The sequence below is a fragment of the Hydra viridissima genome, unplaced genomic scaffold, assembly GCF_058129835.1.
Source record: "Hydra viridissima isolate aposymbiotic clone 2 unplaced genomic scaffold, HvirCarnegie_v1 scaffold_13, whole genome shotgun sequence".
In the NCBI taxonomy this organism is placed as follows: Eukaryota; Metazoa; Cnidaria; class Hydrozoa; order Anthoathecata; family Hydridae; genus Hydra; species Hydra viridissima.
Window position 1 is genome coordinate 3,137,806 of NW_028324312.1, and position 25,974 is coordinate 3,163,779.

The 25,974-nt window shown below is 29.2% G+C and overlaps 2 protein-coding genes across 3 annotated transcripts; both read right to left on the minus strand.

Annotated features, from left to right (window-relative positions):
• Positions 1-5,200: 5,200 nt before the first annotated feature.
• On the minus strand, positions 5,201-12,307 carry LOC149880078 (E3 ubiquitin-protein ligase HECTD3-like). 2 transcript variants are annotated; one of them, XR_016446138.1, is made up of 21 exons: positions 11,866-12,307; positions 11,372-11,583; positions 10,686-10,908; positions 10,390-10,505; positions 10,102-10,218; positions 9,724-9,806; positions 9,499-9,598; positions 9,112-9,338; positions 8,816-8,925; positions 8,632-8,681; positions 8,403-8,467; positions 7,985-8,088; positions 7,331-7,548; positions 7,034-7,123; positions 6,842-6,922; positions 6,595-6,720; positions 6,085-6,214; positions 5,902-5,982; positions 5,725-5,803; positions 5,485-5,556; positions 5,201-5,373 (listed from the first exon to the last, which is right to left on the minus strand). XR_016446138.1 is itself a non-coding variant. In XM_090070106.1 (21 exons), exons 1-21 carry the CDS (start codon positions 12,187-12,189, stop codon positions 5,289-5,291), a joined length of 2,595 nt encoding a protein of 864 aa, XP_089926232.1. In that variant the 5' UTR covers positions 12,190-12,307; the 3' UTR covers positions 5,201-5,288. The 2 variants fall into 2 exon arrangements, 1 of the variants encoding a protein (XP_089926232.1); XM_090070106.1 differs by having other exon boundaries at positions 7,331-7,450.
• A 5,866-nt stretch (positions 12,308-18,173) lies between these two features.
• LOC149880079 (uncharacterized) lies at positions 18,174-21,452 on the minus strand. The gene has a single exon (XM_090070835.1). It carries the CDS (start codon positions 20,833-20,835, stop codon positions 18,448-18,450), a length of 2,388 nt encoding a protein of 795 aa, XP_089926961.1. The 5' UTR covers positions 20,836-21,452; the 3' UTR covers positions 18,174-18,447.
• Positions 21,453-25,974: the final 4,522 nt, after the last annotated feature.

Genomic DNA, 25,974 nt, shown 5'->3' on the forward strand with positions numbered 1-25,974 from the left:
CCAAAAATTGAGTGATATATAGATAATACTGTTTTAAAATTAACGTAGTGTCAAGTTTTTGCTAACATGCCGTTGGATGTATTTTTTTAACGACAAAGAAAAATAAAAAAACTAAATAGAAACTTATTAAGCTTAAATTGAAAAGTAGAAGATCGTTTGGACAAAAAAGATTGTAAAAGAAAAGATCGTATAAGGAAAAGAAAAAGGAAAAAGTAAAGAATGTAAATAAGGTATTTCAAAAAGAATTTTTGGTTAAAAAAGCTTCCGTGAAAATCTCAAAGAGACCGGAAAAAATATTTCTATTGAAAATCAAAAGATAAAGTTGACTGTAAGTTTAAAAAAAAAAAAAGAAGAGGAAAGAAAAGTGAATATCAATAGCATTTTCATATTAAAAATCAGACAAAACAAGAAGCCAAGACAAGAAAACACACAAAAAACTGTTAAGATAAAGAAAAAATACAACTGCTGTAAATGAAAAACTAGTATGAAAAGTTTTTTATCTAAAGATTTTATTGTAGTTAAGATCACATTTTCTTACATAAGCTTAGATAATACTAAACTAATAATTAGTAAAGTTATTATATTACTTTCCTTCTTAGATAATATACTTATACATACATATTACACATTTACTTTTTTTTCTTGATTTTCTTTTTTATGCAACTCACTCAGATTTTTTTTTTTTTTACCATCTTTTTTCTGTAACTTTTTAATGATGATAGTGAAACAACCTTGTGGCATTTGCCATTAAGCGGTGGCTAAAAATCACTCAGTTATCTAATGTGATCTATGTGACAATGGATGCACATAAAATTTAATCGATTTGACAAACTGACATATGAAAAAAGCAAAACTTTAAATAGCTGGTACTGCCTAATCTGTACAAAAACATTTCTTCCATTCTCTAATATTTCTGATCTTGAGTTATCTACCACACTTGCAGGAAAGTCACTGAAATTTAACCTCGTTAAAAATCTATCTGATAATCCAAATTTGAAAAAACTTTTTGGGGACCTCAATAACTTATCGTACACTTCAATCAATTGCAAATATGTAGATGTTTCTAGCTACAATGATTTATCCCAAAATTCTGTAAGTTATCTCCATATAAATATATCTTCACTACCATATCATATTGACGATTTTAAAACACTATTAGCATCTTTTAATAATATGCATGATATTATTGGGATAACTGAATCTAACCTACATGATAAAGATGTGTATATAACTAATATTGATTTAGACGGATATGTATCTGTTCACACCCCAACTAAAGCTAAAAAGGTGGTGCTTTGATGTATATTAAGTCTAGTTAACTTTTAAATTAGAACTGACTTGATCCTTGTTAAAAGTAAACAACTCGAATCGATATTTATTGAAGTAATAAATAATAAAAAAAGCAATTTAATAGTTGGTTGTTTATATCGTCATCCAACAATGTGTCCATCTGAATTTGTTGATCATTACCTAAATTCTCTTCTTGAGAAAATTAGCTTACACAAAAAGAAGTTTATGTTAATGGGAGATTTCAACTTTGACTTGCTCAAATACAATACATCCAATAAAGTTTCACATTTTTTTGAACCAATGGTTTCAAATTCTCTTTTCCCTTTTATCATACAGCCTACATACATAACAACTTATTCTGAAACAGTAATTGATAACATTTTTTAAAATTTTTATTCATCTGATATAATCGCAGGCAATCTTACCGCTTCAATATCTGATCATCTTGCTCAGTTTAAAATAATGCCGCATTCCAAAACGCAAACTTCACCTGAACCTATTTTTAGGAAGTGCTTTAAAAACTTTAAAAAAGCTGAATTTATCCAAGATATTTCAAATGTTGAATGGGATGACTTTGTAAAAGAAGAGAGTGATGTCAATTATTCCATTAAAAAGTTAATCGAAATTTTTGATTGTATTTTAAAGGCATTTTAAAGTCAATAACAATTAAAAATAAACTTTATAAAAAATTTTTAAAATCAAAAGACTGTAGAAAGAAAAATTTACTTTTTATAAAGTTTAAACAGTATCGGAATAGTATAAGCAATCTTAAAAAGTTTAGCAAAAAGGAATATTACACAAACTTTTTTAGCCACAATACCAATAATATAAAAAGCACTTGGAAAGGTATAAAAGAGTTGATTAATGTAAAGCCAAATAAAAGTTACTCCCTAACAAGTATACTGACCAACAACAAATGCGAAACTAATCCTAAAGCTCTAATCATTTTAACAATTCCTTTACTACGATTGCTTCAAAATTATCTAATGGAATTCCAAGCTCTAATTTCAGCTTTCAAAAGTATCTGACCAATCCTAATAGCAACTCTTTTTATGTGCAACCAATAACTGAAGAGGAAACCCTCGACTATATAAATTCCACTATCATAGATGGTAACAGTGTTGGACCGAACAGCCTTCATACAAAACTTCTTAAACTGGAGTCAAAAATTCTATGCAAACCACTAAGTATCATCTTAAATAATTCATTTTTTACTTCTTTCTAATTTAAGCAAAATTTTTGAAAAAGTTATGCATAATAAATTACACGACTTCCTAAACCAAAATCAATGCTTATATAAACACCAGTTTGGTTTTCGTAAAAAGCATTCAACAGCTCACGCTCTTATCGAAATTACAGAAAGTATAAAATTTGCTCTTGATAATGGAAACTTTGCTTGTGAGGTGTTCATTGATTTACAAAAAGCTTTTGACACCGAAATTCTTGAACAGCTTAATTTAACCATAACCCAGCCAAAATTTCTTAGAATAAACTATTATTGGTATTTAGAGAATTCGTATTTTTTAATGTTTTCTTATATATATATATATATATATATATATATATATATATATATATATATATATATATATATATATATATATATATATATATATATATTTATATATACTCTTATATTTATACTCTTCTTTTCGAACCAAAAATTTGTATATATATTTATATAAATATATATATATATATATATATATATATATATATATATATATATATATATATATATATATATATTATATATACTCTTATATTTATACTCTTCTTTTCGAACCAAAAATTTGTATATATATTTATATAAATATATATATATATATATATATATATATATATATATATATATATATATATTTATATAAATATACACTGCAGGCCAAAAGTTTCCGAACACTTGGATTTTGTTTAATTTTTTAATTCAAACTCCCATAATTATTTCAATAAAATTCAAATATCATATTTATTTTTTAAAAGATACATATAGTTACTATTTAAGAAAAAAAAAAGCCAAAAAATGAAATAAAAAAAATACTAAGAACACTATTCTTATTACGCTGTCTTTTCGTCAAAAAATAACCCACGAGTTTTTATCACTTTTTTTGCGATCCGTGGCATCCTATTTGTTAATTTATTTATTATTTTGGGTGTAATTGATAACCAGGATTCTTCTAATATTTGCCACAGGTACTCTTTGGATGTTGGGCATTTTTGTCTGACCTTTCTGTCCAATTCTTCCCACAGTAACTCTATTGGGTTCAAATCTGGTGATTGGGCTGGCCAGGTCATGATTTTGAGGGCACCATTATCCTCTTGTTCCTTTATATAATTCTTACATAATTTTGAGGTGTGTTTAAGGTCATTGTCCTGCATAAAAACAAAACCACGACCAATAGTTCTTAAGCCAGAAGGTAAAGCATTGTTTTCTAGAATTATTTTATATTGTTCTTTTTTCATAATACCCTCAATTTTAACTAGGTCACCAACACCAGCTGAAGAAAAACATCCCCATACCATAACTGACCCACCACCATGCTTGATTGTCGGCACTAAACACTCTGGGATCATTTTTTCTTTTGTTGTTCTTCTGATGTAAATTCTACGCCTTTGCCCAAACAGTTCAAATTTGGACTCGTCGGTCCATAGTACTTTTCCCCAGTCTTCTTCTGTCCAATTTTGGTGGTCTATAGCCCATTGTAACCTTTTCTTTTTATTTTCAATCCGTAGCAACGGTTTCCTGACCACTATACGGCCAGAAAGTCCTGCTTGTCTAAGACGTCGTTTCGTAGTGGTTAATGAAATAGATTTTGAACGACTCCTATTGTAGCCTGAAGTTATTTCCGGGGCCGTAAGTCTTCGATTTCTTTTACTCATCAATATTATACTATTATCTTCAGCTTTTGTTGTCTTCCGTGGTCTACCAGATCTTTTTTGGTCTTCAAAAATGCCTGTTTCTTTCCATCGTTTGATGGTATCTTGTACAGTACTTATGGCAACTTGTACTTTTTTGCAAATTTCACGAACTGAATATCTTTCTTTATGTAATGTAATTATTTCAGAACGTTTTGCAACCGTTAAAGAAGGTTTTTTACCCATATTTTTAACTAAATAGTCGAATTATAAAATTTTAAAATTTTTTGAAGATTTTTTAATGCAACCGTCATTAATACCAAATGAAAACTAAACAAAACTAAATATTCTTAATCATTTAGTCGGATATCATTATATTATAAATATTTCCTTCATGTTTCAACAAATAAATAACTTTAACAAGACCAAACTCTTAAGAGTAATGAAATGCTATATATCAAGTTAAAATAAGCAATTAAAAAAACAAACTTATTTATGTAAGTTTGAGGCCAGTAATACCTTTTTACTGACCTCAAACTTACATAAACACTTAAAATTAGTAAGTTTAAGTATTATAAATTAATATTATTGATTAATTTAATGATACAGGATAGATTTTAGCTTTTTATATAAAAAATATCAAGTGTCCGGAAACTTTTGGCCTGCAGTGTATATACAAATTTTTGGTTCAAAAAGAATAGTATTTGATCGAGGAAAAGTTGGTGACGTAAGATGAAAAAGTGTGTGGTGCCCACTGTAAAACATAGTGAAGGTAGTGTCATGATGAATTCGACAGAAATGTCAAAAAATTAATGCCCAAGAGTAAAAATTTATTAAGTTTTATTTAAAATATTTCTAAATAATTAAATTTGGATTTAAGTTACAAAAAATATATGTTTTGTAATATCTTTAATTTTGCAGTTATAACCTAAGTTTCTTGTACATGCGATACTTAATATGCTTTGTTGGGATATGCTTAAATCCTACTTATAATATATGACAATAGATATTAATCTTTACCGTATTAGTAGTCGCTCTTATTAGGAAATAAAGATTTATGTGTTGAATAATATTATAATCTGAAAAAAAATAATAACATCAATTTCATGTTTTAACCCAAATTTTGCCAGGTTGTGGCAAAATTAGTCCTCCCAAGGGCTCATGTCGGCATCGATGGCGATACAGTTATAGGAAGCATAACGAATACGTTCTTCTGCATGAGCAACACTAAAAAATATTATTTAAAAAAATATTTTTTACAATGTTTAAAACCAAGATCGGCGATTGAACTCAAATCGGAGCAAAAAAATATAGGACGATAAAAGTATAATTTTTTACCTAGAATAAGTAGGTAGAAAAAGTGTATGGGAACAGGTGGCTGATTCTGGTAAAGAATTTATACCCGCGTTCCTAGAAATAAAAGAAACACAATATTCTAACAAGAACCCAAACAATTAAGAACAAGAAAAAATAAATTAATAACTGAAATCGTTTCATTTGTGTAAAACATAAAATGATTGCAAAGTGACTTCAATATTTGGTTATCAAACATTTGATCCAAATAATTGTATAACTCACATTTTGCTTCCACATATAATTAACGGCGTCGGCAAACGTCTTCTGCCGGTGACAAACCTCAGAAAACGACTGCGATCTTCTGTCAATTTTAAAGAAAAAAAAAAAGGTTTATTATACAAAAATTTATTTTAGAATTTTTATAAATTGTCAATTGAAATCAAAAAAAATTTCCCTTACCGTTAGTGAAGTTCTCGATGGCTTGCCAAAATATTTTTATCGAGGGATCACTTGATTCGTTTTCAAAGTCTTGGTAATGGACTATTTAAAAAAACATAAATTAAAAGTAAAAAACATTGAAACACATAAACCACTGTTTGCTGAACTAAAAAACGAATCATCCAATAAGAGTCAAAACTTTACCAGATTTTTTTAGAGCCTCCACAGTTATAATAGGATCCCCGCAAACTCGCTTTTCAAGCTCTTGCCAGGTCATCAACGCTAGTACAGCTTTTGGGACTACTTTTTCCAACCCATTTCTTATTGCAATTATCTAAATTTACAAAAGCATAAGTTTTTGAACTGACCAATTAAATACATCACATAAATTATTGAATTATTTGGATAATAAATGATACAAATACAGCAGATTTTTGCCTACTACCATAATAAATTGTTATTTATTATAAATTACTATAAATTATTATAAATTATCATTTGTTATTAGAGATTATTAGTGTCATAATGATAGTGGCATATATTTATATTATATTGTATATTTACAATTGAACGAGTATTTGATAATCATTGTTGTTAAATAAGTATTCTATTATTGATCAACCAGTCAGTTTATATTAGAGCTTTGATATTTGGTTTTAACATAGGGCATAAAAATATATTTATTTAGAATATTTTAAGATGAAAAGCACATACCTGCTCATCAAATTCTGAAAGACGCTTCTTTTGAACGAGGTTTAAAAACTCTATTCTATTTTCATAGGAAACGTACAGACTTTCACCACCTTCTTTAACAGGAACCACATCACCATTTGCTAATACCTTTTTTAAAAAGTAAAATTGAATTAAAAGAATTAGAAAATAAGTTAAAAGAAGTAAATAACAGTAAAAAAATTTTTTATCCTACAACTTTGCTGAAAAAGAAATTAAATTATGAAGGTACCGTAGTGTAAGTTAAATTTCCTTCAAAGGTCTTTATAAACTCAGCTTCAGTCATCTTTACAATACTTTCATGAAATCTAACCTAAAGAAATTTGAACCAATTAAAATTTTTTTTTTTTGAACAAGCTAAAATATTTTTGAGTTATATTCAATTAAATATATATATATATATATATCAAAAGCAAAAGTTTACCTCAGTAACATCAACAGAAAAGTAGTCCCTTTCCCAAGAAATTTTTTCACGATTTAGCATCTTCCAAATAAATGGAGGTAGAGATAACACCTGCAGTTAAACAGTTTTACAGCTTTATGAGTAAAAATAACTTAAAACATTTTTATTGTCTTCTTAAAAAAAAGGTGAAGAGAAAAAGATGATATTATGAAGTATCTAAAACTTATTAGATGCAAATGACAAACTATTTCTGTAGTAAATTTAAAATGACAATAAAAATCTTTATTTTATAGGTCCAGATAAAAAAAAAAAACTCACTAGGTTTTCATTTCCTCTCAAACATGCTCCCATTAATTGACCAATCCACTCAAAGTGTGAAAAGAGTCGACAGTTATTGTTAGGTATGTAACAATCACGATATATATTTGAGGTTGCAGACTGAATAAAAGCAAAACACGATGTGAAAACATTTTACAGCATGAGGACATCAAGGCAAATATGCATCATCTTGTTTTTTTTTTCTTTAGTTTGAATCTCTACAAAGCAAACGTATAATTATGAATTGCTAAATTTGTGCTTGCTTGAGATAAAATTACCAACTAGTGTTTTAATGTCACCTATCACCAGCCCATTTGGAGAGAATAATAACTTTAACTTTGAAACTCATTTAACAGATATTTTTATCATATATTAATTTTTATCTATAAAAATTTTTCATTTGCAAATGAATCTTTTTATTGCAAGCACACAAAGTTCAATTAATTTAGTTCAACTTTATTCAACATGTTTAATTATATTAAGTTACTTATAAAAGATCAAACACCTTAAACACCTTAAAAACGCAGAGAAAAAGAATGTAGCTGACAATTAAAAACCTTAAAAGATTTAAGGTTTTTAATGATCATTAAAAACCTTAAAGTCTTTTAAGGTTTTTAATTGTTTAAATTAATTTAAGGTTAAAAAATTTCTTACTTGGTTGGGACTGCGAACAAAATAAGGTAAAGGCAATAATGTATCAGGTGCTGATGGACATAGTTCTTCTGCAAGATCAGATAAGCTGTCCCGAAACCCACCACCTATAGGGTAGACTTACAAATACTCACAAATGCAGTATTTTAGCAAATAACATGAATTATATTTCAAAAAACAACATATATTTTTAAAGACCAGTCATCAAAATATTTCTAAATTATCAACCATCAACCTGAGATTTTTTAAATTCAAAAAACTTACATAGCATACAAAGGAAATCGCTGCATTAACGCTATGCATTGATGAGAAAGTTAAAATAAGAACTGTGCTGAACATAAAAAACATTGTCACTTTTTAAAATCTATGAACCAAATGTGTACAAATTTGTTAGGTTTTTTAATGAGTTAAATTTAAAGACCTTGATCAATGATTCCTTCTCCTATAAACTTGCATTCCCACCATTGCTCATACTTTGGCGGCCATCTAAAAAATTTAAAGAAACAAATAGTTAAATTCATTATACTTTAAATTTAGATTTTATTTAAACATCTTTCAGGGTGAAAATTCAAAAATCCAAAGCACATCACAAAAATTCAATTTTCATTAAAAACAGGATTGAAAAATTAGAAACAGACAAACTATTTTACCTGTAATCCATCTTTGTCTCACACCTTTCCAATCTTAGAGCTTCATATAACTAAGAAAGATAAAAAACAATGTTGATATTGATGAGGATATTACTTTTAAAAAGCTACTTACTAGATGATGAAACTTAAAAGACATAAATCCTATAAACAAATAATAACAACTCAGTAACAATAAATAAAATACTTGATTAAAAATTGAACTTTTCCCATCAGGATCAAATGTTGGATCAACTAACTGTTGAGCAGCAAGATGACGATTAATATAAATTTTTGGCATTGCTGAAGGAGCTACTCCTTAATTAATGAAATACATACATACATACATACATACATACATACATACATACATACATACATACATACATACATACATACATACATACATACATACATACATACATACATACATACATGCATACATGAAATATAATTTAAGAAAAAAAAAGAAATAAGGCTTAAAAGAAAATTAGCATAACTAACCTTCTGTTTCTCGAAGACAATTCTCAATAAGACCCTGTCTTTTTTTTGATAAAGGAAGTAACTGGCGGATCTCTTCTAAACATTTGTAAGTACCAACTGTGTATTCCCACATTGGTAGAAGATATTGTATGACACTATCAAATAAGATCATGAACCGATTCAAAGCTTGTGCACGATAATATAAACGATGTCGATTCCCTAACTCAACTGAATCAAGTTTAGGATACCTAAGAATTAATTTATTTAGATAAGTCTGAATTTAAAAAGAAAAAAAAAGGTAAAAATTATTTAAATAACCAAATCTTAATATGAATCTAACATTTAAAGGCCAAGCATAAATAAAAATAGAATAAAGGAAGATAATGTTTTATTTCTAGAAAAATATACCTAACTAAATCTTTTTCAAATAAATCTTTATTTAATCTGCATTGCCTTTGCTTGGATGAAACTATTTTTATATAATGAATGCGACAATCTATTCCTTCATCTAAAATAGTATTAAAAATATAATGAATGCGACAATCTATTCCTTCATCTAAAATAGTATTAAAATTATATAGACCCATTAGACATGGAAATTTCAAAACTAAAAAAAATTGAATTTCTGCTGACCTTTGCATTCCTTTATTCTAATTTCAATCTGAGGATAATATTCAGTTGCATTTTCAAAGATCACAACATCACCGTTTTGGCATCTAGGAAAAACAGCAAAAATGATGTAAAAATTGTAATAAATATAATGTAATAAGTATGTAACAAAAAAAAAAAAGGTAAAGCACCAAATCCAGATCTGCAACAAATTGTAATGAAGGATTTTGTTAGGCATCACTGCACACTAATGTGTTTTTAACTGAACCCTTGTTTTATAAGAGTTATTTTTTTGTTACTAGTCATTATAGCCTATAAGTAGCTATTTTTTCAGCTATCATTTTAAACACCTTAAACTAAAAAATATCTATAAAATACATATAATTATTTATAAGAACAAACCCATCAATTCTGACTTCATTCAATAATTTACTTTGAACAGAGTCTGTGAGACAGTAAACTAGAACTCTACTGGGCATGTAGTTATCATCACTATCATCAACACCAATAATCAATTTTCTATAATAACATGATGAAAAAATATCCCTTAAAATGGTATGTAGAATTTAAAACTATTATCATAAAAAATTTTATTAATGAAAAAATTAAAACCAAATTGACTATTTTCATAAAAACCAACATGCTAGATCCTATTTAAAAAATTGTATTAGTTTTAGCAGATTCACTAACTGTATAACAACCCCCGCTTTAATTTGCAACCGAATATGATGCCGTCCAGAGTTACCATCTGACTCCCAGTAAGTATCAGGATCATTATCAAGTAGATTATTAGCACTATCTTGTTCCTATATTTAAAAATCAATTCAAAATAGATTTATTTAAGAAACATTAAAATTGCTAAAAAAAAACATAATTCATTAAAACAAAAATAGTAGTAAAATTAAACTGAAATTTTAAAACTGAAAAAAAAAAAGAGTGAAACAACAGGGCATATATTTTCCATTATAAGATGTATCTTTCCTTACTGAAGAAACAGTAATAGATTCTACATATCTGCTAGCACCACCAATATACAAATCATGATTAGAAGAATGATCAACTAGAAATCTAACAAGCTCTTCATCAGCTTCTAATGACCAGTTTGGTGGTGGATTTGAAAGATTGCTAATAGCTTGCATATCTGCATTTTTTGGTAGAGATGGTGGAATTAATTGTAGCATGTAATTTATTTCAACTACAGTTTGCCACCTAATGTAAAAAGATGTTTAAGAAGTTCATGTAAAAAATTATACTAACACTATTTGTAAATTTTTTAATTATTAATTTTTGTTACCACTTTATAACAATTTTTATGCAATACATGAAATGTATGTATGTATGTATGTATGTATGTATGTATGTATGTATGTATGTATGTATGTATGTATGTATGTATGTATGTATGTATGTATGTATGTATGTATGTATGTATGTATGCATGTATGTATGTATGCATGTATGCATGTATGCATGTATGCATGAATGCATGCATGCATGTATGTATGTATGTATGTATGTATGTATGTATGTATGTATGTATGTATGTATGTATGTATGTATGTATGTATGTATGTATGTATGTATGTATAATTGTACTCAAAATTAAGTTTCATGAAATTATATTTAATCAAATATATTGAATATATACATAAATAACCAAAAAAACATATACCTATATAGTAGTTTTGTTTCCTTCTTATTATCTCCATTCTCATTTCTTCCTGACATGATAAATTTTGAAGACTTTTTTTTGGACTCAGCTATTTCATATTTTGGAATTAACTTTGGTACATTTTCTGTTTTAGAGTCTCTAGGATGTATAATAATCCAGGCTTCACTTACTGACAAATCAGGAATTATATCACTCAAAGTGGAGATTGATTCCTAAAATTTAAAAGAAGTTTGGATAAAAATTTGCAAACTACAACTGAAAACTAAATCAACTATTTTATTAACCAAATGTATTTTTCCAAACATTTTAGTTTGGGGACCCAAATGAGGGATTTTTGATATTGAGCTCATAAACTCAGTTTTAATCCAAAAAATAAGATTTGTTAAAAAGAACTTTTTTAAAATTTTCAATAAAAATGTGATTTGAATTTTACTCATCATACCACTAATCAATTTTTATTCTTAAATAAATCTTCTTTAACATATATTATATACCTTTGTTAATTGAATCCAGTCTCCTGCATCATTAGAATAATCCTCGCCATAAACAGATATTGAAAAATCTTTCAAGTTTTCTTCAAGAACAGTTAGCCTACCAACAATTCGATTATTTTTCATTGGGCTTGACCAAATATTGAAATGAACTGAAGCTGATAGTTTAGTACTTCCATTATACAGATCTGGGTGGATAACATATTCAATTGATTGTGGCACAAAGCACAGCTCTTTCGGTAATGGTTTATTGTCTTTTATTGATTCTACTGTACTTAAAATACAGCGTATGCATGCAAGTCGCTTCCTTGCTTTATTTGTACCCATATTACTAAAGTTTAGTCAACATCATAATCTGGAAAACTATTTTTTGTTTCTATATATCTAGTTCCTCTACTTTACTTGTTTACAGTATCCTTTTTTTTTTTTACTATTTTTTTTATTCATGTAAAATCTACACCAATAATCTTTGAAATTTTTTTCGTCAAATTGAGTTGCCGACGCACACAATCTCTAAGCAACGAATTTTGCGAATAAAAATACATTATATATTGTATATTGGGTTGATGGATAATTATTGCGACTTTTTTCGATAACTTTTATTCAACGAAAATGATAAAAATGTTTAACAAATAGATGGTTAAATAGTTATTCCGGAGCGTAGTCACAACTTCAAGAACTATTTGTCAAACAGTCGATCACTATTGGCAAAGGAGTCACGATTCATAGATAAAAGCCATGCCTTGACATTGGATACTAAGTCATCCAAATCTTCGCAAACTTTGTTCATTAGACAGTTTTTCAACGAGCAATTGATATGATAGTCTGTGGAAACTTCAATCGGTGAATATGACGGATGTGGGAACAGCTCCCATCCTTATTGGCGATCTATTCGACATAACGACGTTTGACATGAGGACGGCCATTGTTGTTTTGGAAGACAATATGATTCTTTTTTTGCGATTAATTCGTCGCTGCATGAAGGCATGCTGAGTTAGATAGAAGTCACTGTTATTGCTTAATAGCCTTTTACTTTTATTTTCGATAAGTTTTTTTGTATATAGAAAAGTAAAAATTTAGTTTATGAAAATGATCTTACATAAAGCACAGCGAATCTCTCTTCCTCGTTGATCAGTGTAACATATAAATTTAAGAAATCCCAAGTAACTCCTTTTAAAGATAGCTTAGGTTTATGACGTAGGTACGTGCCAATGTTCTGAAGATCAATAACAGAGATGAGTGTGGTTGTAATACAGGGTGGGGCAGAGAAACTTGCTTATTTAAAACATATATTATAACAAAAGTATTGAATATATACAAATAAATTTTTTAATATCATAATCAAGAACAAGTAAATTTTACTACTTGCCAGTTTTAAAGATGATATAACGCAAATGACGTCCGTTATTGACCGATTATTCCAACTTGGGATATTGCGCACCAAACAGTCACACGTTACAAGTGTAGAGGTCAAAGGTGAAGTTCTCAGCGCTCCAATACCGCATGTTCTGCTTGTTCACAGCCCCAGAAAGATGGAAGTGCGCCTCATCGCTGAAGAACACAAGCGTGTCATCAGGCAAGTCGAGAAGGGCCCTACACGCAGCCTCACGAGCATCGAAGTCCCGAGGAATCAGTTCCTGGGCGACAAAAATCTTGTAGGGATGGAACTTCAATTCCTCATGAAGGATCCGTCTAACAGAACGAGCTGATAACCCAAGAGCTGATGCATGCTTGCGGGCAGATCGTCGGGGAGACCTCAAGATGGATTGCCGCACCGCTTCGATGTTCTGCGTAGATCTTGCAGTCCTTCGGAGACCAGGCTTCTTCTTCTTCACATCTCAAGTTTCCCTAAAGTTCTTCACCCACGAAACGATCGACTGTCGTCCTGGAACACGGCCACGAGGTGCAACATTGAAGTGCCGACGAAATGCACGCTGTGTAGCAATGATTAATTTACCACAGGAAAAATATGCCTCAACCGCAAAAGCACGTTCCTCGTTCGTCCATTCCATGACTACTGCAAAGAAAAAAGAAAATAAATTAATGCGGCTCATCATATAAACAAAACTTTACAGTTTGCGCTCTTGATTAAGCCCCTCCTTAAAGTTATCTTAGCAAATCACACTTCAGGAAGGCTAATTCAAATAAGTAAGTTCCTCTGCCCCACCCTGTATTTACGTAAACTTGAATTCCATTACTATCAGAAGGAAAAATTAGTTAACAAAACAAGTTTTGCCTTGAATTCCTCTTAAGCTGATCATAAAAAAAACATAATATGTTTATAATGTTTTTAGTTTATCGTGACAAATTAAAATAATCTCAGTTTCAATGTTCTTACTTGTTGCTGGCGCTGGACACACGTGTCATTTAACTGCAGTTCTTTCTACAGAAAAGCAAAAAGACAGACAAAAAAATATAAACGTGTAAACCTAACCTAAGTGTATTTAGTAGTGTAATAAATGATCGGCCACAACAATATATAAATACCTGCAACTGCGTTTGAGATTACTAAATTTCAAATATATCCTGGTTGCACTGTATCCCCTGGATTGCCAATATGCACCATTACATGCTCAAACATTCTCGCATCAGTTTTTTTTACAGTGTTAGTTTACCTGAATTCTCTTTTGTAAAAAAACAAATTTCGTTTCATATAAAAAATTTTGATACCTTTATATTTGTCGATTCATTTAATAGAATCTCAAACTTTCGTTGCAGATTTTAAAACAATTAAAATAACCATTTAATGCGGGGGCAAAGTCTAAATATTCATCTAGTGAAACCATAACACTAGGGATTCTATCTTCTTACATCGCTGCATCTTCACCAATAGTTATACGAATTTGATATAATAACCAATAGTTATACGAATTTGATGTAATAACCAATAGTTATACGAATTTGATATAATAATCAATAGTTATACGAATTTGATGTAATAACCAATAGTTTTATACAAATTTGATGTAATAACCAAAAGTTATACGAATTTGATGTAATAACCAATAGTTATACGAATTTGATATAATAATCAATAGTTATACGAATTTGATGTAATAACCAATAGTTTTATACGAATTTGATGTAATAACCAATAGTTTTATACGAATTTAATGCTTTAGATATTAACAAATTTCTTGTGGCTTAAACTCAAAGAAAAGAACAAAATTCCTTTGGAAGTTTGTAAACAATCGAAAACTATTTGGTTCCGAACAAAACTTTTTACTTCTGTAATGTTGAAGGAATCTGTAAAGTACAAACTATTAGTTAAAAGTGAAATGACTGCAGCTTTTTGCAACTTTCCCGTAATATAAGATATCATTTAACCGGATATTCATTTAATCAGGATAGACCTCTAAAAAGTCTAAACGAGTATAAAACAGGTATAAAACAGGTTTGTTGCATTTTTGAATTTTTTCTAACATTTAAAAAAAAAGTTCCAAAACAAAACTTTATAAATCTGTAAAAGAGTTTTTACATTATCAAAAATACTTATTAATACGAGATAAAAAAAAAAAAACATACTTATAAAACGAAATAAAAAAAATTAATTTTAACACCTTCCTTATAATTTCATCTCCAAATTATTTTAGGTTATTAATTGTTCTAATTATTCTAATTATTTCAGAAAAGTTTGTGAGAGAATTCTTTTTTACGTAATGATATTGACAAATTTAACAAATAACCCACTCCACATAAGACGTCTTTAAGACAACTTTAAGACGTCTAGACGACTTAAAAATAACTTAAAGACGCTTTAAAGACGTCTTATTCTAGGTGGGAAGTTTAAGTTGCGTTATTCGTGTAAGCGATCAATGGTCAAAAAATAAGATGTAACATACATAAGAAAAGTTTTATAAATCAAATTAATTCTTAGAGAACTGTACGGTTGTTATTTCCATATTTCGAATAAGTCCTGGTTGTGCCGTATACCACGGATCACCGAAATACACTTTAACGTTTTCAAACACTGTAGCATACCTATTTTCTATTGAGTATATTAGCACTCCAGATATCTGCATTGTGAAAATACAGGTTTCTGGAGTGCTAATATACTCAATAGAAAATAAGTCAAATAGTCAGATGGGGGATAGAGCTCCAACTCCGCCCTCAATAATTTATAAACAACTTAGTTTAATCAAAATATTATTTTATTCAATTAATAAAAAAGTAATAAAAAAGCTCTTTTTTTTTTTTTTTTTTTTTTTTTTTTTTAAAACAAAAAAAACTTTAATTCCATTCTTTTGTCTGTAGCTCATTTTGGATATTTTTACTTTTTCTTGGATCTCTTTCGACTTGATAAAAGAATGATTCAAAGATCTTTCGACTTGATTAAAGGTTGATGTTTTGTTGATGTTTGCAACCATTAAGCAAGATTTTATGTATTTATTTCTACGGAATTTTTATCTTTAAAAAGTTTGCAATTTAACAGAATATCAATAAACTAGACTTCAACTAAACCCTTAAAAGAGGTCTCGAAGATAAAATTAGATGTCAGAGCTTGAGAAAAGGGTGCTGGACACAACATGTTGTGACTTCAAAATTGTATGTCACTTTTAGACTGCTTTACATAGTACAAAAAATTATGTACTTTGCAAATGAAAACTTAAGAAAAGCAATAGCATTTAAAACTGAATACTATATACAGCTATGCACAAAAGTTCAATCGAATTTTTCATAACATCGTGCTTAAATTGCAATAAGAAAGCCTACCCTATCAATCATGGATTGACGCAAAAGACGAAAATGGTGCAAAGAACGTTTGCATTGGGCTGTTGAAGATTGGGCAAAAGTGATTTGGAGCGATAAGTCAAATTTTCAGGCTGTGAACCGCAAGGAAGAATATACGTTATAAGATTTGCAACTGAGAAACGCGAGATATTGCGAGCGCTATTTACAAGCAAGACGACAAGATGGCGGAGGCTCAGTAAGCATATGGAATGTTTTTCCCACAAAGGCCTTGGTATTTGTGAGCTGTATAATGGCCGTATCAACCAATATTCCTACAAAAACACCCTTGAAACACGTTTGGTTCCATCTATAAGGCAATTGTATGGCAGAAGCAAGCAATACATCTTCTAGCAAGACGGGATTCCAGCACACACAGCACATAGTGTAACACACTGGTTTAACACAAAAAAGATCAATTTATTGCATTGGTGCCCAAGATCACCAGATACCAACCCAATAGAAAATATTTGGTCTACGATTGACACTCAATTGGTAAATTCAATTTACTGAGCATTTGAAGCAACTTCTGAACGAGTATTGGTTAAAAGTGCCATATGGGATGTGCATGAAATTGGTCGAATTAATGCAGAGACGAGTTCTTCTTCGATATCGAGCCAAAGGAGGAGACTTTAAATATTAAATATGTTTTTTTTTTTTTTAATCTTTTATGTTCTAAACCTTAGCTTTATTAAACTTTTATGCAACTGATTTTATGTTTATATAATTATTTAATTCTTTTTAACTATTTTTTTTAACTACTTTATCTTATTGATGTTAATTGAAGGGTCCAGGGGAAAAACGATGAGATAACCAAAAATCTAATTTTGAGATATGACCAAAAGAAACTTTTACAACTGATAAAAACGTGTGCGTATATTAAGTGCGTATAAAATAACTACTCCGAGATATAGACTTTTGAAGAATAAAGTTCCCTTTCGCAATACGATATTCTGAAAATCGACAAAAAATGCTACTAGATGGCACTAGCACATTTTTTTCAGGCAAATTTGGAATCTCATCGTTTTTCCCTTGGAGCCTAGAATTGTTTCGCTAATTCGATTATTCTTTTAAAAATAAAAATAATTAAATTCATTTCCTGATTTTTTTCAGTTGAAAAAACCCTGAAAAGTTTGATTGAAACTATCATCTTGATTAAACTTTTGTGCATAGCTTTAACTAAATATATATATACATAGCAGCTCAGAGAAATTTCGGGCTCCGGGGAAGTTTTCTTAAGGGACCCTCATTATGATCAAGTACATACCCAGGACCAAAAGAAGCGTGTTCTGGTCGTTGAAAATGAAAAATAAAAGTTATATAAATCTTTTAAAAGTCAAAACTATTAAATATTTTAAAAATTACTTTAAAAAATTGTTTGTACACACGCGGGGCCCCAGAAATCTTCCCCGTCCACCCACCCACCCCTCTCGGGGGCCATGTATATATACATATATATATATATATATATATATATATATATATATATATATATATATATATATATATATATATATATATATATATATATATATATATATATATATATATATATATATATATATATATATATATTAGGGGTGTCCAAAAAAAAAAATTTTTGAATTAAATGTTGCACAGTTTTAAATATTGTTTCTTTGATTGAAAAAAACTTCTGTGCAAAATCTTAGGTGTTTTGGATAATATTTAGAGGTTGCTCAAGGAAAATAAAAATTTACTGTGTTAAAAGCATTCGCCGCAACAACAATATTTAAAAAGCTTGAGTTATAGCTATGATATACAATTAATCATTTTCAAAAAATTCCTTAAATAATGCAAATAACATTCAAATGTTGCACTATTTACAAGATCAAATGTTTAGTCTGTAGCAACAGTGGCATATGTCATCAAGATGCTTTTGCGGCAATCTGGAATGCGTTTTCTGTTGTCCTCAACAACTTGTATTAGTTTCTGCATTTCAGATTCAGTTTTTGTGATGGATTGATTAAATGTGCTCATAAGAGCAACAGAACGCTCAGCAGTGTCATTGATAACTTTTACAGATTTAACAATTGCTTTAGTATAACGAAATTCAGCAATTTCCTCCCAGGTCTTTGGGTCTGTTCCAGATAAAATGGTTACATCGAGACCAAGTGACTGCAAAGCAGCAGTTGATGATGATGTAACAAGCTCATGAAGTTGCATCTTTTCCAACTTGTTTAATTCTGCTGCTGGACACCTTATACCCCTGACACTCCAATCAGCTCCACTTTGAATCATAGCTTCAACAATTAACTTTTTTTCTGTGTCACAAACCCTGTCAGAAAATAATGAAAGTGGAATCATTTCTGACCCAAGGTACCAAGTGTGATTTTGAAGCTTCTTCATAGCAGCATTTGAAATGACCTTGTTGATCTCAGAATATTGTTTAAATCTTGTGAAGAGCATCAGGTCATTTGCTGGAGCATCACTTGCAATTGGACAAGCAATCCATGCTGGTACATAGATATGAGCAGCAACGATACAAAATTCGCACAAGTTGTTCTGTTCTTTCATAGTCAGCTTGAATTCATTTCTTAAGAGGTATATCTTCATACAATAGATGACTTTAGACATCCATCTAACCATGTGATAAGCTCCAGGCATGCGAAAGCGATACTTCTTGGTGGCATAGCCTGATAACGGAAAACCCAAAATTAAAAGGCACAGCTCGATCATCTCTTTGTAGTCTTCTCTTGGTAAGTACAAAGAGTCATCTGATAAGAAAGACTGCAGAAAGCAGCCAGCCTCTGATCTAAGTTGCTGAAGCTGTGGTTCAGCAAGATGGGCGTCATCTAATGGAGCATAATTGGCTTGATTTATGCTTGGCCAACACTTCTGAAATCGTTCAAATAGAGCTATGTTGGGCCCACTGCTGGGTCCAAGCAAAACTGAGTATATTTCCCCAATAATTACTTCATGCATATGGTGACGGCAAGCAAAGTAGAGAAGATTTTTCTCCATCAACTTCTCTAGCAAGATGCACGCACCATTTTTGTAACCCGTGTTTGACGCTGTTGTGTCAAAACACATACCGACAATATAATTTGCAACATTCCATATGGTCAGTAACTGGAAGGTTGCTTTTGCTTGTGCCAGTCCAGTGCCAGATGATATCTTTACAATACCCAGTATTTTCTCCACATTACAACCAGTCACGTCTATAGCAATTCTATCAACATTGGACTTTGGATTTTTATAGTTGGTGCTGTCTCTCATCATCTTACCATCCCAGTGGACGACCATATGTTGTTTTTCACTTGACATAAATTTCTGTCGAATATGATTTTCAGTTGATGAACGGTGCATGATGCGTTTGCGGCGGACTGTTGATCTTGATAATGGTGTACTTTGGAGGTCCTCTCCACTTGCTCTAGCAATTGCAGCTGCCAATATAGTGAATTTTTGGTCAGATAAATTGATTCGATCAAGTGTGGATGATACATCTGGAGAAGACAAAATTTCATTGAGAATATGTGGCTTTTTATTTTTAGGACTTTGTTCACAGTCAGTTGATTGGGTTACTAGTTTTTTGTGATAAACCGGAATTTCTATTTCATAATCATCATTGTCATCAGGAATGTCACTGACTTCTGTTGCTTTGCTATCACTATCACAATCAAGACTAAAGTGGCTACAGCTAGGGGTAAGGACAGCATTTGCTTTTTGTCTTCTCTCTTCCTCATTCTGCTTTCTTTTTGTTTCTGCTTGTTGACGCTCTGCTGTTCGCTTTTCTTGTTGAGATAATTTTACATCTTCTCCAGCCATCTTCATCATACGAGCATTCTTTTGGTCTTCCAGAAATATTTTATCTTCATCAATTTTAATTAGCTTGTTTGCATCCTTGTGTGAAATGTCAAACAGTAAATCTAATTTGATACTAAAATCTTTCTCTCTAGCAATCTGTGACTTACTAGCTCTTCCTTTATTCTTTTTAATTAAATTATATTCATCAACACATGCTTTCACTTTTGATACAATATGAGGCTGGTAAGTCATTGGAATTCTGGCTTTTTTCCAGATGTGAGCTAAACCATTAGATGTTGCTTTTGCACTGGCTGGAACTGTTTGTTTCAATGCTTTGTGATAGTGGAAAAACGTCCTTAACACATCAACCATCGTTGGAAGGACATTGTTTGGTAGGTTCTTATCAGGTTGACCAATCAACCATATTGCAGTTCGATTACGTGTCAAAGGAAAATTTGAAGAACTTATCTTTTCACTCATTTTCAGCAACAAGCTAAAATTAAATGATACCAAATTAAACTCAACTTGAGAAATTAAATATTAATTTGCAAACATAATTTAAAATATGTGATCAATATTTCAATATGAATGTGATGAAATCATAAGTATTACAAAACTACAAACACTAAAGTAAGTTAAGTCAACTAATAATATTTAGTACTAAGAAACAAGATATTGGCATAACAGCTATAATTATTATTTTATAGGATTAAAATAAATAAGAACCTCAAAATCTTTAAATATTTCAGTTGTTCAGCAAAAAATTACAATTAATGAAAATGTTTTTCAATCAAAAACATCAGATGACACGATGGCTGCTTGTCACATGACCAAAGAAGTTAGCTCATAAAAGACAATGGTACATCAAATTTGTTTAATATTTTATCTAAATTGAACATGGGATAAAATTAGGAAATTATTTAAGGCATAATGCTATTATTGTAAAACTAAAAGGCCATTGAGCAACCTCTAAACATTAATTTATTTTAATTATCTTTTGCACAGTAAATTTTAATGCCAATTGGCACAAAATAAACTAGTGTGCATTCAGATCAGAGAAAAATTTTTTTTTCCAGTGGTTATGTGAACACCCCTAATATATATATATATATATATATATATATATATATATATATATATATATATATATATATATATATATATAATGCACATATAAGAAGTGCTTTTTTTAATGCGATTGTTTAAAAAATTGATTCGACTTATTTTTTTTTTTTTTCTAAATAAAGGAGTAAAGTTGAGTTCTAACTAAATTCCGACATATTGACTCAAATTTACTTAGTGTAACGATAGGTAGAGTAAGAAGAATGCTTAAGTTCTTAGATTACTAAATCAAATTAAAGTGGTTTTTTCAATGTGTGGACTTTTTAAAGGTCATTTCACGTTTTAGAGAACTTTTTAGACAAAGCTATTTTTATCAAGAAGTCAAAAGCCAGTTTTCCTATCAAAATATCACTTATACAAAGAACGGCGGATAGAAAATTAAGGTCAAAAACTCACGTTTAAGTATGAAGGTTCGTTAATTTTACCGTGTATATTTAGTTATTGTACAAAACAACACTTAAAGTGGATTTACATTTTGAAAAGGTTTTAAATGGATAAGCTTTTAAAGTATTTAACATAATTCTTTTTCTTCCATAAGATCTCATACACTTGATTTTGATAAAAATTATATACAATGAAAATCTTTCAATTGATATGACATAAAAATGTAACTTAGCGCATAGATTTCTTTCGAAAAATAAAAATGTTTTAAAATTATTGCATTAAAATCAAAGGATTTAAAAAGTTTATTGAGTTGATTTCAAAAATGTTTTTATGCTTTATGTTAGCGATTTTTAAAATTGTTTCTAAAGCGATCCTTTACAGTTTTTTAAGTCAACTTAAGCAACTAAGCAATGTTTCAAACATATTTCAAACACATAAACTTTAGGCAATGTTTCAAACATATTTCAAATAAATCAACTTTAAGCAAAGTTTTGGAAATTTTAAATAAGCCCACATTAAGTGGAGTTTTAAATATTTTTTGGCCACTTGAATGAATTTCTGATAATAAATTATAAAAATTTTTATCATATTAATTTATACCGTAACATTAAAATGATCCTTATCTAGCATTTAGAATATAAATAAAGCTACAAAAAAGAATTTAAAGTTTATTTACAATCCCACTTAGTTAATCCCTAAAAACATGATTTCCAAGCCTTTAAATACTTCTTTTTTTTTTAAACAAAAGAAATGAACAATGCACAAGTACTATGGATGATAAGAATACCTATCGTAAGTGAAGTGTGAAGGGTCAAGATTGAAGAAATCCTACTCAAGGTTGTTTAAGTCTCGTGCTTCATTTTTCCAAACGATCAAACAAAAACAGCCTTAAGTAGAGACATATGTTAATTGGACATGCAACAACGGATTTTCTTGTAAGAAAATTAAAAAGCAAAGGTCACTACAAATTGATTCTTACAACTAAAATGCAATGACCTTTAAAACGATAAAACTCAAATGATGTAGCATATACAAAATGACATCTAAATAAATAAATTCCCCAATCAAAAAGCGATTCAAAAAGGAGGATCAAAAAGAGCATTGCTGGTTGTCGCAATTCAATTAACAGAATTTGTATTGTGATTACATTCCAAATTCTTTAGGCGAGCGACGAGTTATCAACCAAATAATCAATGCACGACACTAAAACGAAAAAAAATCTGCCGTTAAAAAATCTGCCGTTAAGCAGATTTAATTCGATTAAGTTTAATAAACTTATTTTTCTAATCTCGATGATTAGAAAAATAAGATTATTGCTAATAATAAACTTATTGTTCCGATCATCAAGAAAATGTTGGTTGGAAGAGTGGCCATGTTAACAAATTTATGCATCAAAAGTTCAAAACCATTTTTTTACTACGAATAACTTTTATAATAATAATTTCAAAAGTAAATCATAATAGAAATTTTTTTAAATTTTGTAGCCATTAGCCCCAGTTTCCCCAATTGAGTCAATGTTTCATCAAACATTTTCAAATGGAAGAATGATCTACTAATTTCCATTTAACATCAACAATAAGGAGCAGGTAAATTTTTTTTTAGTATGAGATGAGTACGAGGTGGGTATAAGATGAGTATGAGATGGGTATATATAGAATATGCAAAATAATTGCAAATACTTTACAGTAATTTAGCCAATTAATAAATCGTAAGATTATTTATTTAATTTGCTTTGAAAAAAACATTTTCTTCAAAAAGAAAAATGCTAATTCGTGGTAAAAATTTTATTTTCTTAAGAAGCAATTTATACACAAAACACCGCTAATATAAACAAACTGCTTTGCCAGCACATTAAACAAAAAAACTGGTTACCAAAAAAAAAAGAACAAATCCCAGTAATAGTTCGATTTTAAAAGTACAAAGCGAAAAAGAAATATTGAAAAAGAAATATTGAAAAAGAAATATTGAAAAAGAAATATTGAAAAAGAAATATTGAAAAAGAAATATTGAAAAAGAAATATTGAAAAAGAAATATTGAAAAAGAAATATTGAAAAAGAAATATTGAAAAAGAAATATTGAAAAAGAAATATTGAAAAAGAAATATTGAAAAAGAAATATTGAAAAAGAAATATTGAAAAAGAAATATTGAAAAAGAAATATTGAAAAAGAAATATTGAAAAAGAAATATTGAAAAAGAAATATTGAAAAAGAAATATTGAAAAAGAAATATTGAAAAAGAAATATTGAAAAAGAAATATTGAAAAAGAAATATTGAAAAAGAAATATTGAAAAAGAAATATTGAAAAAGAAATATTGAAAAAGAAATATTGAAAAAGAAATATTGAAAAAGAAATATTGAAAAAGAAATATTGAAAAAGAAATATTGAAAAAGAAATATTGAAAAAGAAATATTGAAAAAGAAATATTGAAAAAAAATTGAAATAGAATATTGACTATGTTAAACAAAAATAGGCCGTAGAGGAACGGGAAGGAATGCGGTGTACCCTAACACTTTTCAAATTTGTGAATCATAAATGCAATTATGTTTCTAAGAGTACCAAAATGTCAGAACCATGATGCAATTTTTTTTTTTGTTTGTTTGCTTTTTTTTAAACATGCTCTAAGAATTTAGTACTCAGAAGAGCATATATTTAAAAGATGAAGGTAGTAAAATTTTGCGAAAAGAAATGTCTGCAGTTAGTTATGAATGATTTTGTGCATATCATTGGACACGTTAAGTTTGAACCCTCCCCGTCATGAACACATATAATGGGAGAACTTGACGAAATAATGGTCTATGATTTTTTAATAGTTGACATAACCGCTTCGTATTTTCTTAGTTAATCCATAAAAACTCCACGACATATAAGATTGAGATAAGATTTTCTAAATTGATTAATCCCTTGTTTATTTTTAATTTGTTTTATGACACTTTTAATTTGTTTTATGACACTTTTAATTTGTTTGATGACACTTTTAATAATGTAGAAAAGAACAATTAACATTTCAAATAAAATGTAAATCACCTATGAATAGTTCCAGATGGAACTTTCTCTAATCACATTATTTGTGCAAATGTTGTTTTACGTTTTCATGCAGAAAAACTTGAAATAATCCTTTTCAGACAAAAGTATTGTAAAAACCTGTAATCCTTGAATAATAAACCTGTTATCCTTAAATAATAAACCTGTTATCCTTGAATAATAAACCTGTTATCCTTGAATAAGTTTACATATATGAATTTGTGTGTTGCGATCGGAGAGAGGGAGAAAAACAGAATTTAGTTTTTTGTAATTTTTTGATGCCATTCTAAACCTCACTATTCGTCAAATACCTAAAAATCTCCGTGCAGAGTTATCATCATTAGACCCAAAAGACCTAAAGCTGTTTAAGACTTACAAAGGAAAAGTATGAGCGAAAGTTTTTTTCAAAAAAAAAAAAAACCACGGAAGTTTAAAAGACACTAACGATATTATCAACTATAATTATAAACTATAAATATTAATTAATAATTGTTATATTAAGACATGTTCTTTAACTTTGTTTTGGTTTCGGACAATCAGTATGACTTTGTTTTGAGAAACGTATAATTTGCTTTAATTCAGCATATAGTTTCTCAAAAAGCAATCCAAACGAAGAAACTGACGGCAATCGATTATTCTACGCACAAAAAAACTTTCCCGAAAAACTGTTCATATTTTACAAATGTGAATTCTTTAAAAATGTTTTACAATTAAAATAAAAAAACTCGTTTTGTAACCTCATTTTTAAATTCGGTCAACAACAACAAACGTCAGCCACTCACAACACAACCGACAGGAATTCACAACAACAACCGACATCATAACACAACCGGCTTAACGGTTTTGAATGTTTCTTATTAAAAATAGTTTTTGTATGGAAAAAAATATATTACTAGCTTTCTTTTCCGTACTGTATAGTTCAATAAGTACTGAGAGAGAGAGGGGTCACATGCTTTACAAATTGTCTACGGACTTTAAAAGTGAGTTGATTAATTCTGCAGATATTTTACAACTTCATGTTTTTCCAGTAATAACAAGGACCTCATTTGTTATTACATGATCAATTTACTTTTTATTCTGAACAGTATT

What these genes read in the sequence shown, in the direction of transcription:
- LOC149880078 (XM_090070106.1), bottom strand. Translation starts at nt 12,189, where the DNA reads ATGGGTACAAATAAAGCAAGGAAGCGACTTGCATGCATACGCTGTATT. An exon ending in GAAATTTAACTTACACTACG is followed by an intron (nt 6,721 to 6,841) that starts GTACCTTCATAA and finishes TTTTTAAAAAAG; the next exon opens with GTATTAGCAAATGGTGATGT. An exon ending in GGAGGCTCTAAAAAAATCTG is followed by an intron (nt 5,983 to 6,084) that starts GTAAAGTTTTGA and finishes TTTTTTAAATAG; the next exon opens with TCCATTACCAAGACTTTGAA.
- LOC149880079 (XM_090070835.1), bottom strand. Translation starts at nt 20,835, where the DNA reads ATGAGTGAAAAGATAAGTTCTTCAAATTTTCCTTTGACACGTAATCGA.